Source organism: Hemibagrus wyckioides, linkage group LG22, assembly GCF_019097595.1.
Source record: "Hemibagrus wyckioides isolate EC202008001 linkage group LG22, SWU_Hwy_1.0, whole genome shotgun sequence".
Lineage (NCBI taxonomy): Eukaryota > Metazoa > Chordata > Actinopteri > Siluriformes > Bagridae > Hemibagrus > Hemibagrus wyckioides.
Genome location: NC_080731.1, coordinates 19,903,516 through 19,919,651, shown reverse-complemented (window position 1 = coordinate 19,919,651; position 16,136 = coordinate 19,903,516). Strand labels below are relative to the sequence as shown.

Below are 16,136 nucleotides of genomic sequence, written 5' to 3'. Positions count from 1 at the left end.
CCTGGCCAGTGCTACTCCTGATCCCGACTGTTGCCCATAAACACCCAATTTGAGTTACTGTAGTTGGGGTAGTAATAGTTGTGGAGTTCCCATGGGGAGGGCAGCAAGGGCAGCTAAGTGTGTTTCTAATCAATTATACATATAATTAGACATATATTCTAGAATTTTATTTCACTGTATACAGTGTGTTCTGTAACCAGTGTGTTTTCACACAAATCTAGGTCCAACACTGACCTTGACCATGCAAGAGGTTTATTTTATTTTACCTAATTTTATTTTGCTGGAAATCAATAAATGCCAGTCAAATTACACCGCATAGGTCAAAGCCCAGGCACGTGCCATGAAAAAGACATAACCCATAATTAGTATATGTAAACACGTGGAAATTATTTTACATTTGACACTTTTCTAAGTGTGATGTATCAAGGAAAGAATGTAGTGGTTTATATATTATTCTTATTATTATGATTTAATTCCTGTACAAAACTCTCCGTTATATGTAAATCGTCTGCTTTAGGATGTGAACCACTTTTGTTTATGAACTGTTTCTACATTTCATCGGGTTTCAGTTTTACAGTAAAAATGTTCATCGGGCTGCAACAGAAAAGATCATTCACCTTTAGACTCAAGCCAGTGTATTTTCAGCAGCAGGAACGTAATCAGTTGATCACACGGGTGTGTACTGTTTATTCTGACTTTCATTTTTCTGACAGTTTAGTGGCTACAGTAAATCTGTGAATCTCAAGTTTAATTTTTTAACACTACACTGCATGTGGAATATCTGTGATTTTAAAATAGATGTATAATTCTAAACAATTCACTCTGATAACTCTTCTGATACTTTTTAGTATTTTCTCCTGTGACGTGTGACTGGATTCTGGGTTTGTGTTGAACAGTTTAAATCAGTTAAATACAAAACTTTATTAGTCTTATTTTAGTGTCAGAGATCATCCAGTAAACATGCACATCATTCAGTGTCATTCAAATCCAGTGTTAAAGCGCCACCTAGTGTCAGTGTTGGAGTGTAATGAAGTGATGCAGTGGAATTAACACCATCAGCTGAATCAGGAGACGTTTTCAACACCAGGTCAAAATAAGTGATTTAGATAAATATACTGGAGAAATCTCACAGTTTTCAGAAAAGAAAGTTTATTTCTGATGTTGAAGAAGTTCATTCAGGTCTCTTGTAGATCCTCTCTGTGTTTCCTTCTTTCATGGCTGTGTATCTGGCCAGTGTGAACAGGTAATCACTCAACCTGCGTCAACAAGCAGCACATCAGAGCAGGTAAAGAAGTGACACTTAAAGCTTCAGCATCTCTGTTTGTTTTAAATCTGTGTTAAAGGAAGATTCTGAACAAACTCTTTTACCTGTTGAGATATTTACTGACGTCAGGATCGGCCTCGCCTGAACGCACTATAGGAGCCACGCTGCAGAGAGAGACAGGAAGTGACATGTGTGAACCAACGATCAGCTCATAATGAGATAAAACATTAGTGCAGATCTACTGTGTGTGTGTGTGTGTGTGAGTGAGACTGACCAGCGCTCGGCCCGGCGACACACAGCTCTGGCCACATGCAGGGCAGCACTGCTTTTCCCCCCAGACTGTAGAACATAATCCACAGTGAGAGGATGAGAGAAGAACCCAGAGTCACACAGGTGAGAATACAGTCCAGCTTTAAAGAGTTTCTTTATCCAAAGTACAAGAACATTTACTATCAGATGAAGTGTGTAAGAGGAGGAAGCTTACAGACAGGATGAAGTGTGTGAGAGGAGGAAGCTTACAGACAGGATGAAGTGTGTGAGAGGAGGAAGCTTACAGACAGGATGAAGTGTGTGAGAGGAGGAAGCTTACAGACAGGATGAAGTGTGTGAGAGGAGGAAGCCTACAGACAGGATGAAGTGTGTGAGAGGAGGAAGCTTACAGGGAGGATGAAGTGTGTGAGAGGAGGAAGCTTACAGGGAGGATGAAGTGTGTGAGAGGAGGAAGCTTACAGGGAGGATGAAGTGTGTGAGAGGAGGAAGCTTACAGGGAGGATGAAGTGTGTGAGAGGAGGAAGCTTACAGGGAGGATGAAGTGTGTGAGAGGAGGAAGCTTACAGACAGGATGAAGTGTGTGAGAGGAGGAAGCCTACAGACAGGATGAAGTGTTTAAGAGGAGGAAGCTTACAGACAGGATGAAGTGTGTGAGAGGAGGAAGCTTACAGGGAGGATGAAGTGTGTGAGAGGAGGAAGCTTACAGGGAGGATGAGGTGTGTGAGAGGAGGAAGCCTACAGGGAGGATGAGGTGTGTGAGAGGAGGAAGCTTACAGGGAGGATGAAGTGTGTGAGAGGAGGAAGCTTACAGGGAGGATGAAGTGTGTGAGAGGAGGAAGCTTACAGGGAGGATGAGGTGTGTGAGAGGAGGAAGCTTACAGGGAGGATGAAGTGTGTGAGAGGAGGAAGCTTACAGGGAGGATGAAGTGTGTGAGAGGAGGAAGCTTACAGACAGGATGAAGTGTGTGAGAGGAGGAAGCTTACAGACAGGATGAAGTGTGTGAGAGGAGGAAGCTTACAGACAGGATGAAGTGTGTGAGAGGAGGAAGCTTACAGACAGGATGAAGTGTGTGAGAGGAGGAAGCTTACAGACAGGATGAAGTGTGTGAGAGGAGGAAGCTTACAGACAGGATGAAGTGTGTGAGAGGAGGAAGCTTACAGACAGGATGAAGTGTGTGAGAGGAGGAAGCTTACAGACAGGATGAAGTGTGTGAGAGGAGGAAGCTTACAGACAGGATGAAGTGTGTGAGAGGAGGAAGCTTACAGACAGGATGAAGTGTGTGAGAGGAGGAAGCTTACAGACAGGATGAAGTGTGTGAGAGGAGGAAGCTTACAGACAGGATGAAGTGTGTGAGAGGAGGAAGCTTACAGGGAGGATGAAGTGTGTGAGAGGAGGAAGCTTACAGACAGGATGAAGTGTGTGAGAGGAGGAAGCTTACAGGGAGGATGAAGTGTGTGAGAGGAGGAAGCTTACAGACAGGATGAAGTGTGTGAGAGGAGGAAGCTTACAGACAGGATGAAGTGTGTGAGAGGAGGAAGCTTACAGGGAGGATGAAGTGTGTGAGAGGAGGAAGCTTACAGACAGGATGAAGTGTGTGAGAGGAGGAAGCTTACAGACAGGATGAAGTGTGTGAGAGGAGGAAGCTTACAGACAGGATGAAGTGTGTGAGAGGAGGAAGCTTACAGGGAGGATGAAGTGTGTGAGAGGAGGAAGCTTACAGACAGGATGAAGTGTGTGAGAGGAGGAAGCTTACAGGGAGGATGAAGTGTGTGAGAGGAGGAAGCTTACAGGGAGGATGAAGTGTGTGAGAGGAGGAAGCTTACAGGGAGGATGAAGTGTGTGAGAGGAGGAAGCTTACAGACAGGATGAAGTGTGTAAGAGGAGGAAGCTTACAGACAGGATGAAGTGTGTGAGAGGAGGAAGCTTACAGACAGGATGAAGTGTGTGAGAGGAGGAAGCTTACAGACAGGATGAAGTGTGTAAGAGGAGGAAGCTTACAGGGAGGATGAAGTGTGTAAGAGGAGGAAGCTTACAGACAGGATGAAGTGTGTGAGAGGAGGAAGCTTACAGACAGGATGAAGTGTGTGAGAGGAGGAAGCTTACAGACAGGATGAAGTGTGTAAGAGGAGGAAGCTTACAGGGAGGATGAAGTGTTTAAGAGGAGGAAGCTTACAGGGAGGATGAAGTGTGTGAGAGGAGGAAGCTTACAGGGAGGATGAAGTGTTTAAGAGGAGGAAGCTTACAGGGAGGATGAAGTGTGTGAGAGGAGGAAGCTTACAGACAGGATGAAGTGTGTGAGAGGAGGAAGCTTACAGACAGGATGAAGTGTGTGAGAGGAGGAAGCTTACAGACAGGATGAAGTGTGTGAGAGGAGGAAGCTTACAGGGAGGATGAAGTGTGTGAGAGGAGGAAGCTTACAGACAGGATGAAGTGTGTGAGAGGAGGAAGCTTACAGGGAGGATGAAGTGTGTGAGAGGAGGAAGCTTACAGACAGGATGAAGTGTGTGAGAGGAGGAAGCTTACAGGGAGGATGAAGTGTGTGAGAGGAGGAAGCTTACAGGGAGGATGAAGTGTGTGAGAGGAGGAAGCTCATCTGTGTAGGAATCAATCCATCTCTCCAGCTCTGCTACAGTCTCACTGCTGAACTGCGTCTTCTCTGGTGTAGAAGGAAAAACACTGAAAATAACACACTGTACATACTGTCACTACTCCACCTGCTCATTTCTCTTCCTCTCTCTGTCTCTCACACACACACTCTGCATAATGAACACACACTTATGTGGCTCTCTCGGGCTGATGAGCGAGGAGTGGCCATGTTAGAGCCCACGTCCTGCAGCACACACTGGATCTGGAGAAGGAAAAGACAAAGCTGCAGTCAGAGACACTCAGTGTTCTTTATGGTGGTCCTACACATCCAACACACTGAATTATATATGTGTGTGTGATATACTGTGATACTTAACACTCACACACACCTTACTGTTGTGAAAATATAACATGCTAGATTACTCTAGTTGTTACAGCAGAACTGAAATAAATATACTTTGTTCTTTACATTTGTGTATTGTCAAGACCTTCCTACTAACGGATCCATTAACACCGAATTAGCGACCAAATGTTTATTCGGAATATTCTCTTTTACACACAATGACGTTGTCATGTAAACTATGTGTTAGTAACGGTAACGCTTTTCTCTCCATCTTGTGGTCAAACTGTGTAACTGCACCGGTCCAATTTTCTACTGAAAAATGAATAAAAATTTTATAACGTTTTCGAAAAAAAGTGTCTTACTGTTCTGTTAACTGAGATTTTTTTTACATTTTTAAACAAAAAATCTACCTACACATGTGGTGTAACACTGTACAGAATAAAATTTCGCAAATTATTAAGAAGGGAAGAAACCCGTAGGTGAGTGGGCGGAGCATGTTACTTCCGGTTCTGTTCTAATCTGAGAGACTGCTCTTCAACTAGAACCCCTAGATAGTGTGTTAGCATCCAGGCCGCCATTTTGGATGTGTTCCAAATCGCAAAAATAATCCTGTATGTGAAACAGTGAGCGACTCCAGATTTTCATACTAAGTGTGACATTAACAGTAAATCAGAAACCAATCGTTTATTCTCAATTTCTTCTTTACACAGTGTCTCGGACAGTAAGGCGAGTTTTAGTAACTGCGCTAGATTTTTAACGCCCGGGGAACTGGACCGGCGCCATTTTCTACTGAAATGTGAAGAGAAATTAATAACGGAATCTGTTTATTTTTAATTTATTATTTGTGAAGTTATTTATCTTGATAACGTGAACCGCTCCAATAAAAAATAAACTCGGACAAAACAGGCGTTCACGAATCGGGAAATTCTGCACTAAACACGTTTGGCCTTCCTGCTACCCGTAGCTGAGTCTGTTGGTTTCGTTACAATCTACATTTTAGTGTTCTAACTAGGACGCCTAGATAGTGTGCAGTGTCCTGGTCGCCATTTGGAGCGTGTTTCTAGCCGTATGATAGCTTGGCGCCCTCTTGTGGACGCTGATTGTAACTGCATAAGAAAAACCCGGATGCGGCTCAGCGTCGTCTGTTGCTCAGATTTTAACTTCAGACTCCTGATTAATATTCTGAAATAAACAGAACGGATTTTTCTCTACCATTTGCAGAGATTCACACATTAGTAACTTCTTTAATAAACATATATATTATAATAATATTTATTGCTGTAATTGTGGAACAGTTTAGAGATGAACTGAACAAAAGAGGCATTTGTTATTATTATTTATTTATTTTTATTTATTTATTTGTAATTTTAAAATTAGATTTCATCAAAAGCCATACTGTGTAATTAGATACTCATTTTATTTTACCCATACTCAGGGATAGAGGAGGAAATCATCAGACACAAACATTTATATAAATGGTAAATATTTTATATTAAGCCACAGATGAACTGCTTTCACTGAACAACAAATCGTTTGGAAAAAGTTTACATTTGGTACTTACACTGTCATAAATATGGAAATATACTGTAAACAAACCTGTTGTACAATTGAACAATTATTAATTGACTGTTTTGTTTCAGGACATTAGATGACAGTAGATGAAGAAGACATTGAGCACAATTCAAAGATGCATAGAAATATAAACACAAACACAAGCAAACTGTTGTTACAGAATCTTTACTGTTCTTCAGTAATCTAGATTTCAAAGATGTATATTTGTTGGTGTAAGGTGGAAATTTTAATATTTTAGTTGTTTCTTCCACTCAATGTAATATACAACTTAATAGTTAGCTATAGATTAATAGCTAGCTATTTTGAGATTAAAGAACTTAAAATTACCAGTAAATATTAGCTTAGTGGATTAAACAAAACATTATGTGAAAATAGTTTAAATTTATTAGTAAAAACTACTTATAATATTATATTGCACCAACCAATAGATGTCAGCAGAAACATTTGCTAGGATATTCAAATATTTAAGCATCGCCTACTAAAGGTTTTTAGTTAAAATCCTTAAAAAGGATGACTTGAAAAGGGACTTGCAAAAATGATGCACTCTATTTGTCAGTAAATCTAGCATGTTATTTTTTTTGAGTGTAAAGCCCCGCATGCCCTCTCACAAACAGCTCCTTCACACAGCTGAAAAACAGAAGTTCAATAAAACTCAGAAACAATACGGGCTCATGTCTGCTGCAGTTTCATGTCACTAGCAGGTCTGGACAGGTTTTATGATTTTAAGCATCATTTAAAGATTATTAAAAGCTGGTTTATTAGCCCTGTTGACCTTTCAGACCACTGCTCAGTTTCATGTACAATAGTTTTATGCTCTGTTAAACCAAATAGTACATAGTGGCATTTTAACACAGCTTTAATTACATCACCTGCATTTTAGAGACACTTTCACTGTTTTCTGGACAATTTTACAGAAGAAAAAGGTGTTTTTGTGTCCTTACAGCAGTGGTGGACTTTGGTAAGATAATAAAGCAGTTCTGTCAACAGTACACTGTCAATGTCACAAAGGAAGTAGAAAATGAAACCACAGAACTTCAGTCTCAGACACAGTCAACAAACGACCAGAACCATATTCCAACTCTCACAGCTAAAAGGAAAAAGCTATCAGATCTCCTAGGGTTTAAGGTACAAGGTGCACTAGTAAGATAACTCTTCCAGAAAGCCATCCAGATGGACACACCCTATAAGTCCTCCCCTCTCCTCTCTTGTAGTTCAGGACGTCTGTGTTTGTAGACTGCAGTGTGTTCTGGGAATCAGAGTTCTCGGTGGCTGTGGGAGTTGCTCTGTCAGTGGGCAGATTTTATTACTGAGTTCATGATATAAAATTCAGTCACTTCAGAGGGTTTATAGCTTTCACTGGTGATAATTAAAGTGATTGATGGACATGTTACTAATGAACCTTAATGAAAGCTGGAGCAGTAGCGTCAGGGTTGTTGATGAGTTTGTGCAGTAAAATGGAGGTGTTGTGTTGATGGAGACAGAAACAGGAGTCAGTCTGAAGCGTCTCCACTCAGTACAATCATTTTCATCTTATCTGAGCCTCCACCCTCCACCCCAACCTCCATCCCTCTCCACCCTCCACCCCAACCTCCATCCCTCTACACCCTCCACCCCAACCTCCATCCCTCACCCCAACCTCCATCCCTCTCCACCCTCCACCCCAACCTCCATCCCTCTCCACCCTCCACCCCAACCTCCATCTCTCTCCACCCTCCACCCCAACCTCCATCCCTCTCCACCCTCCACCCCAACCTCCATCCCTCTACACCCTCCACCTCAACCTCCATCCTTCTCCACATTTCCACCCCAACCTCCATCCCTCTCCACCCTCCACCCCAACCTCCATCCCTCTCCACCCTCCACCCCAACCTCCATCCCTCTCCACCCTCCACCCCAACCTCCATCTCTCTCCACCCTCCACCCCAACCTCCATCCCTCTCCACCCTCCACCCCAACCTCCATCCCTCTCCACCCTCCACCCCAACCTCCATCCCTCTCCACATTTCCACCTCAACTCACCTTCTGTACCTACAAACAATAAACAACAAGCACAGTGTCATCAGCTGATCCTTTATTACAGCTCTTTCACAATAAAAGCACAGAATATATAAGATTACATGAGCAAGCCTGTGGCGATTGTGGCAAGGGGAAGAAACCTTGAAGAGGAAGAAACCTTGAGAGGAACCAGGCTCAGAACAGAACCCATCCTCATTATTGTCATTTCAACCACATATATCTGACGCAGCACATAGTGAAATGAAACAACGTTTCTCCAGGACCCTGGTGCTACATAAACATACAACATAAAATTACAAACACAGAAACAACAACACAGAGCTAGGACAGAAGTTTGTCCAAGCCACGTAAAGTGCAAAGTGTGTAACTAGGTGCAAACAGAGCAAAGACAAGGCAAAAACAGTAATACAAAAAACAAAACAACAACACAAGACAGGACATGTAGCACCGATAAAGAACATGTGCAATGAAGTGAAATAAAATGAAATGATGTGCAACCTTGAGAAATTGGAAAAAAAAACAGGTATCTTATAACATATATGATTGTAACATATATATATAGCAGGCTGACAATATGTATTAGTGCAAAAATGCAATAGCAGTGGTAGTAATGCAATAAGTAGTGCAATAAGTAGTGAACAATATATTGTGAGTCTGTTCACACAGGTGAATGTGTGTGTGTGAGAGAGAGAGAGAGAGAGAGAGTTTTGTACAGTTCAGAGTTCATTATAGACACTAATTCCCTGCTGTCGCAAGCTGACAGATGTAAGGGCAGATCTGTGACAGTGTGATAGTCTCTGTGTCTCTAGACTGTGTCCACGGCTGTCCCCTGGTCACAGGCTGACCACACAGATCCATCCACAGCACCAAAAAAGCGACCAGACTCTGACCAGGGGTAAAGCCAGTGGTCACACTGGAAACTCAGAACACTGGGAGCTCGGGAGTGGGATGTATAGAGAGAGAAAGACAGAGAGAGAGAGAGAAAGATATTAAGTAATGTTTAAGTGAATTGTTATTAACTGACTATAAAAGTTACAGAAAATAATATTATTGTGTTTTTATCAGTTATTTTAAAAGTAGTTATATTTATTTGACAGACCATGCTGCCATCTTCTTCATGTCTGGCTGTAAACAAAGAAAAGCTCTGTTTCAGAGGGAGGTCTCACCCTGCAGTACGCTATGGATGATGTAGACCGGGACATGTTCAAGCTCAGCTCTCATGACTTCAACGTGTTTTTGCAGGTGAGGAATTTAGGGGAGCAAACACACACACACACACACACACTAAGTTTATTTTAGAGTTTTTTTTGCCTCTTTGCCTCTGTTTACCCTCTATTACATGTTGATGATATCAACAGGCAGCAGTATTTCAGCTGGAAGGAAGTTGGTGTCCAGCTCTGCTCTGTGTAGTGTTTTGTGCTCCAGACTTCATTCTGTTGTTCTGTTGATGTGATTCTGGTTTTAAACTTTACTTTTCCTGACACTGAACTCCATCTGTCCCTTCTCTTTAGAATTCTTGGCCTCTGTATGTAATTTGTATTTTTGTACATAGAAACCAGTGTCTATATTGTAAATATTTCTTATGTATATTTCACCAGGTTTAACGGTGTGTATGTTATATTTGTTGGGTTTTTGTTTTTGCTTATTTATAGGGATATGGGTAATAAAGAGGTCTTATATAGGTTATACATAACAACATAATGCTACCACCACCATGCCTCACATTAGGGACAATGTTTACAGCAAAGTATTAAAATGTGCTACAAGTGTCCCAGGCACGCCGGACTCCACTCCTCACCAGCGCACTGACTCACCTGAGTTTTAATGAAGTTCACATGCACCTTGTTTCCAGAGAACACTCACTCCCCTATTTAAACCTCACGTTTTCTCTCTTTCTTTGTCTGGTCTCAAACGTAGGCGCCAACTCGCTACCCCTCGCTCTAGCATTAGGCAAAAGTTTCATGTTATCGCTATTTTGCTATCAGCCTATCAGTATTCCCTTCTCCAGCTCCACTTTACCTCCTTTCCCAACGTGGACTTCTCCTGGTTCCTTCTGCCTCCATTCTCCGATTGCCGTTGCGTGCTGGGCTGAGTATTCTTCACTTTCCTCTTTCCACCCATTTTCCGTTGTGCTCAATAAACATACCCCTCACAGGGTTTAAACTCCCAGTTTGGTTCTCTCTGGTATTTGTGAAAACAAGAGAGTATACTGCGGTTCTTCTTCTTGCTGTTCCATAAAGCTCAGCTAAATGTAATGTCTGTACTGTAGTTATTGGTTGTTCTGTGCATTCTGTCATCTGAGGTGTAGATCTCTCCATTTTCTTCAGAGTTACCTTCGGCATCTTGGTAATTTCTTTTAGTTTTCTTTTTCTTCAGGTAATCTTCTTTACCTGCTAATGGTTTTGTTTTTGTTTTCATAAGCAAATGAGTTATTTTCTGACCAAATATATATGATTTCTTTACTATTAGTTCCTACTTTTATACATATGGAATCAACTGCCACAGTTCAGATCTCCAAAAAACAGAAACTGGTAACACCCTAAATTCTGATTTTTCTGAATCCTGAACACTAAATTCAGCAAACCCCCCACCCTCACAACCAATATTACAATATTTATACCCTCGTAAGTCACACGATGAGTAAATTGACCAGAATTCTTCACTGTCCCTCGGTCGATGGTTAGCAGTATATGTTCCACAACAGCAAGATCAGGAAGGTTATCCCAGACACAGAGTGGATAAAGAAGGTTTATGTTGTGGAGGTCAGAGCAGAGCTTTAGTCAGTATGGCAACAGCCATGCAGCTCTATCACTAGACTGGGGGTGAGTCAAACCCACTGTTAGAAGTTAGCACTAACACACACACACACACACACACACACACGCACGCACACACGCACACACACACGCACGCGCGCGCACGCACGCACGCACACGCACGCACGCACACACACGCGCGCACACACAAACACACACACGCACGCACACACGCACGCACACGCACGCACACACACGCGCGCACACACACGCACGCACACACACGCACACACACACGAGCGCACGTGCGCACGCGCGCACACGCACACACGCGCACACACACGCACGCACACACGCGCACACACACGCGCACACACACACGCACGCACACACGCACGCACACGCACGCACGCACGCACACACACGCGCGCACACACAAACACACACACGCACGCACGCACACACACACACACCAGCCAGCCAGCCCTGAGGCAACAAGTTACATCATGCAGAAATGAATACACATGAAAATGAATATACATGTATTATCTAGTTTATTAGGAAAGCTGTAGACCTGCACATTCATGCAATTACCTAGGAAACACATGGCACCGGGATGCATTATGGGAAGAAGGCATGCCAACAGAGGCAGTTTCATGCTTTGGGCAATGTTCTGCTGGGAAACCTTGGGTCCTGCCATCCATGTGGATGTTACTTTGATATGTACCACCTACCTAAGTATTGCTGCAGACCATGTACACCCTTCATGGAAACGGTATTCCCTGATGGCTGTGGTCTCTTTCAGCAGGAAAATGCACTGTGCCACAAAGCATAAATGGTTCAGGAATAGTTTGATGACCACAACAACTAGTTTGAGGTGTTCACTTGGCCTCCAAATTCCCCAGAGTTCAATCAAATCCAGCATCTGTGAGATGTGCTGTACAAACAAGTCCGATCCATGCAGGTCCCACCTCACAACTTACAGGATTTAAAGGATGAGAGATGTCAATCAAAATCACGTACTGTAAATGGCTTGCTTGTTCTTAAAAACATGTTTTTGTTATTTGTCTATATGTGGAAAGTTTGGGATTTTAAGACAGACTGTGCATAATTTTAGAAACCTGTAATTGTAAAGAAATGTTATTTGTTGGTGGAGATTTTAATTTTACATTAAAGCTTGTAACCATGTAGAGCCCCACATGCCCTCTCACAAACAGCTCCTTCACACAGCTGAAAAACAGAAGTTCAATAAAACTCAGAAACAATACACATGGGCTCATGTCTGCTGCAGTTTCATGTCACTAGCAGGTCTGGACAGGTTTTATGATTTTAAGCATCATTTAAAGATTATTAAAAGCTGTTTTATTAGCCCTGTTGACCTTTCAGACCACTGCTCAGTTTCATGTACAATAGTTTTATGCTCTGTTAAACCAAATAGTACATAGTGGCATTTTAACACAGCTTTAATTAAATCACCTGCATTTTAGAGACACTTTCACTGTTTTCTGGACAATTTTACAGAAGAAAAAGGTGTTTTTGTGTCCTTACAGCAGTGGTGGACTTTGGTAAGATAATAAAGCAGTTCTGTCAACAGTACACTGTCAATGTCACAAAGGAAGTAGAAAATGAAATCACAGAACTTCAGTCTTCCAGAAAGCCATCCAGATGGACACACCCTATAAGTCCTCCCCTCTCTTCTCTTGTAGTTCAGGACGTCTGTGTTTGTAGACTGCAGTGTGTTCTGGAAATATTGCTCTGTCAGAGGGAGAGCAGATTTTATTACTGAGTTTATTACATAAAATCCAGTCACTTCAGAGCATTTACAGCTTTCACTGGTGATATTTAAAGTGATTGAGGGATATGTTACTAATGAACCTTAATGAATGCTTTAGCAGTAGAGTCAGGGTTGCTTGTGCTGCAAAATGGAGGTGTTGTGTTAATCTGTGGATCTGAGTCCCAAGCCCAGTCCAAGGCTCTCCCAGTGAGGAGATATAACATAAACATGCATTTTGTGGTATCATGGCAGTAAACATCAGGCTGATATGCGAAGAAATGATCACACTGGCGAATAAATCCACGGCAACGATCAGCTGAACCATCAAATTTTTCAGGAAGTGCCATTCGAGGCGACTCACCATGAGGTTTAGGGACAGCAAGAGGAGGGGTAGATGTAGCCTGAGCAGTTAGCTGTTGAAGGTGTTGGTTTTCAGTTTGCAGATCCTCCAAAATCACAAAAACGGAAAAAGGCAAACAAATCCGATAAACACTAAACAAAAAGACAAGACGGTAGAAGGCTTGGTACGTTAGCTAGGAACAATACATTACATTTTTGTCATTTCAACCACATACAGCTCTGGAAAAAATAAGAGACCACTGCAAAATAATCAGTTTCTTCTGTTTTTTTTCTTCCAGGTTCATGTATTAGTGAGATGAACAGTTTTGTTTCATTTTTTGTGAACTGCTGACAATATTTCTCCTCAATTCAAAATATAACTATTGTTATTTAGAGTGTATATTTAAAGGAAATGACAACACATCAAAATAACCCAAGATCATGCAGTATATTTGCAGAGCTTTAATAACTCAAATAAAACAAAACGCAAATAATTTGTAAACAAATTGTGTTAATGCTTTGGGTAAATAACATTAAGAGATCAGTATTTGGAGGAATAACCCTGATTTGCATGTGTTTTAGCTCCATGATCTCCACCAGTTTATCACATTGCTGTAGGGGAACTTTATACCACTCTTTGTGCAAAAAGCAAACACTTCAGCTTTTCTTGATGATTTGTGATCATCCATCTTCCTCTTGATGACATTCCAGAGGTTTTCAATAGGGTTCACATCTGGAGATTGGGCAGTGCTCTCTTATTTTTTTCCAGAGCTATATATATATATATATATACATATAGCAGCCTGTGTTACTAATATGTATTAGTGATACATATATAATAGCATTTGTGTATATAACACATGTAATAGCAGCGGTTGAGGTAGTGCAATAAGTAGTGAACAATAAATTGTGAGTCTGTTCACAAAGGTGAGTGTGTGTGTGTGTGTGTGTGTCTGTGTGTGTGTAAGAGAGATAGAGAGAGATTTGTTCAGTTCAGAGTTCATTATAGACACTAATTCCTTGCTGTTGCAAGCTGACAGATGTAACAGGAGATCTGTGACAGTGTGACAGTCTCCAAGTGGCTCTGTCCACGGCTGTCTCCTGGTCACAGTCTGTCCACACAGAACCATCCACAGTATCAGTGAGCACCACCAAGCGACGAGACTCTGACCAGGGGTAAAGCCAGTGGTCACAATGGAAACTCAGAACACTGGGAGGTACAGACAGAGAAAGACAGAGAGAGAGAGAGAGAAAGATCTTTTTCATTTCATTTCATTGTCTGTACCGCTTATCGGATCTATACTCGGGTCACAGGGAGTCTGTGCCCATTTCATACCCCCTGGATGGAGTGCCAACCCATCACAGGGCACACACACACTCATTCACTCATGCAATCACATACTACGGGCAATTTAGAGACTCCAATCAGCCTAGAAGCATGTCTTTGGACTATGGGAGGAAACCGGAGCACCCAGAGGAAACCCACCAAGCACGAGGAGAACATGCAAACTCCACACACACACAGAGAGCGGGAGCAAGACTCAAACCCAGGACGCTGGAGGCGAACGTGCTAACCACTAAGCCACCGTGCCACAGAGAGAATGATATTAAGTAATATTAAGTAAATATTATTTATAGAGTATGTTTAAGTGAAATGTTATTAACTGACTATAACAATTACAGAAAATAATATTAATGTGTTTTTATCAGTTATCTTAAAAGTGGTTATGTTTATTTGGCAAACCATGCTGCCATCTTCTTCATGCCTGGCTATGAACAAAGAAAAGCTCTGTTTCAGAGGGAGGTCTCACCCTGCAGTCTCAACCATGCAGTACGCTATGGATGATGTAGACTGGGACATGTTCAAGCTCAGCTCTCATGACTTCAGAAAAATGTATTTTTTGCAGGGGAGGAATTTACAGTAATCTAGCGAATGGCACAGTTCACAAAACCCTTATCAGAACATTTCCCAGCCAGCGTGGTATCAGACAAGGACAACCATCTCTCCCTACCTTTTCCTGATTGACTCTCAGCTCCTGCCTACATTTTATATGGCAAAGTGATTTGAGTGGCATCAGGTAGCTGAGAGATGTTTTATTATCCGTCAGCTGGCTGATGATAGCACATTGTTTTTGCAAGTTGCATCTCAAACTCCTCTTGCTTTAGATTTAATCGATTTATCTTTAAAAGCCTTTGGTTTATGTTTGAATATAAACAAATGTAAGTTAATGGCTATTAAAGTTGTGCAGCTTCATTCATTTGCAATATTACTGTTAAAATCAGGTAACATACTTAGTAGTTATCATAACCAAAGACTGCAAAACAAGATGCCCTTTCACTATTTCTTCCATTATATATAAAACTCAAAAGAAATTGAATTCATGGCTTCATCGAGATTTATCTCTAATGGGGAAGAGTTTTGCTCTCTGAGGCTGAGACTCACTTATGCAGCTCTCTCTATATATGTTGATGACTCTACTTTAAACAAATAGAATATTATTGGATTTTGTGTGAAGGACCAAGGCTCATTACCTCATCAAATCTGTATTAATGAACACAGGGGAATGTAGTGGCATGTATTTCTTAATACCCTTAAAATAAATTGGTTGAGTTGTCTCCTAAGTGAACCTAACTCTATTTGGAACGCTGTCCCACTTCAATCCAGTCGTCAGTTATATACTTATAGAGAATTTCTCTCTGCTTCTTCCATTCCTGTATCTGCAGGAATTCTCTGGAGTGGTTGAAGCTGTTCCCTCAGGTGTGGTTATGCTACAGAAAGGGGTTCTCTTGCTCAGCTCCTGTTGTTTCAGATATTCATCCCAGTAGAAAAATGTTTTTTCTCAGTCACACGTCACAACAATAAAGGAGTCAGAACACTTTTTCAACAACTCCTTGTCACTGTACCTCATGTGACATCATACTGGGATGATTCTGTCAATGGTATACCTTGGAAAAACTTTGATTTTACCTTATAAATATGATATTACCTTATAAATATTTTAACTAAGAAAAAAGAAATAGAAACCTTTTGAAAATATTACATTTTCAAAAAACTTAACTGAGGCTGTTAGAATTTTCCATTTATGTGAGCCATATGGCATAGATCAGGGCTGTCCATTCATATCCAGACAGGGTCAGTGTGGGTCCAGGTTTTCATACTAATCAAACAGGAGCCACACCTCAATGGTCAGAATTAAAACCTGCACACTGGCCCT

At 41.6% G+C, this 16,136-nt stretch overlaps 3 protein-coding genes across 4 annotated transcripts in view; 2 read left to right on the top strand and 1 right to left on the bottom strand.

Annotated features, from left to right (window-relative positions):
* Nucleotides 1-16,136, top strand: part of LOC131343447 (BOLA class I histocompatibility antigen, alpha chain BL3-7-like) — a 94,559-nt gene that overhangs the window by 29,224 nt on the left and 49,199 nt on the right. The window lies entirely within an intron of this gene.
* The window catches only part of LOC131343455 (BOLA class I histocompatibility antigen, alpha chain BL3-7-like), a 34,168-nt gene that overhangs the window by 12,781 nt on the left and 5,251 nt on the right, over nt 1-16,136 (top strand). The window lies entirely within an intron of this gene.
* Nucleotides 1,008-4,403, bottom strand: LOC131343465 (corrinoid adenosyltransferase MMAB-like). The gene is made up of 5 exons (XM_058375179.1): nt 4,311-4,403; nt 4,094-4,191; nt 1,539-1,603; nt 1,369-1,428; nt 1,008-1,256 (listed from the first exon to the last, which is right to left on the bottom strand). Exons 1-5 carry the CDS (start codon nt 4,348-4,350, stop codon nt 1,172-1,174), a joined length of 348 nt encoding a protein of 115 aa, XP_058231162.1. The 5' UTR covers nt 4,351-4,403; the 3' UTR covers nt 1,008-1,171.

Excerpts from the sequence above, each read along its gene's own strand:
- LOC131343465 (XM_058375179.1), bottom strand. The coding sequence starts at position 4,350 with ATGGCCACTCCTCGCTCATCAGCCCGAGAGAGCCACATAA. Across the intron at positions 4,192-4,310 it reads AGCCCGAGAGAGCCACATAA|AGAAGACGCAGTTCAGCAGT; the intron begins GTGTGTGTTCAT and ends CTTCTACACCAG. Across the intron at positions 1,429-1,538 it reads TGTCGCCGGGCCGAGCGCTG|CGTGGCTCCTATAGTGCGTT; the intron begins GTCAGTCTCACT and ends CTCTCTCTGCAG.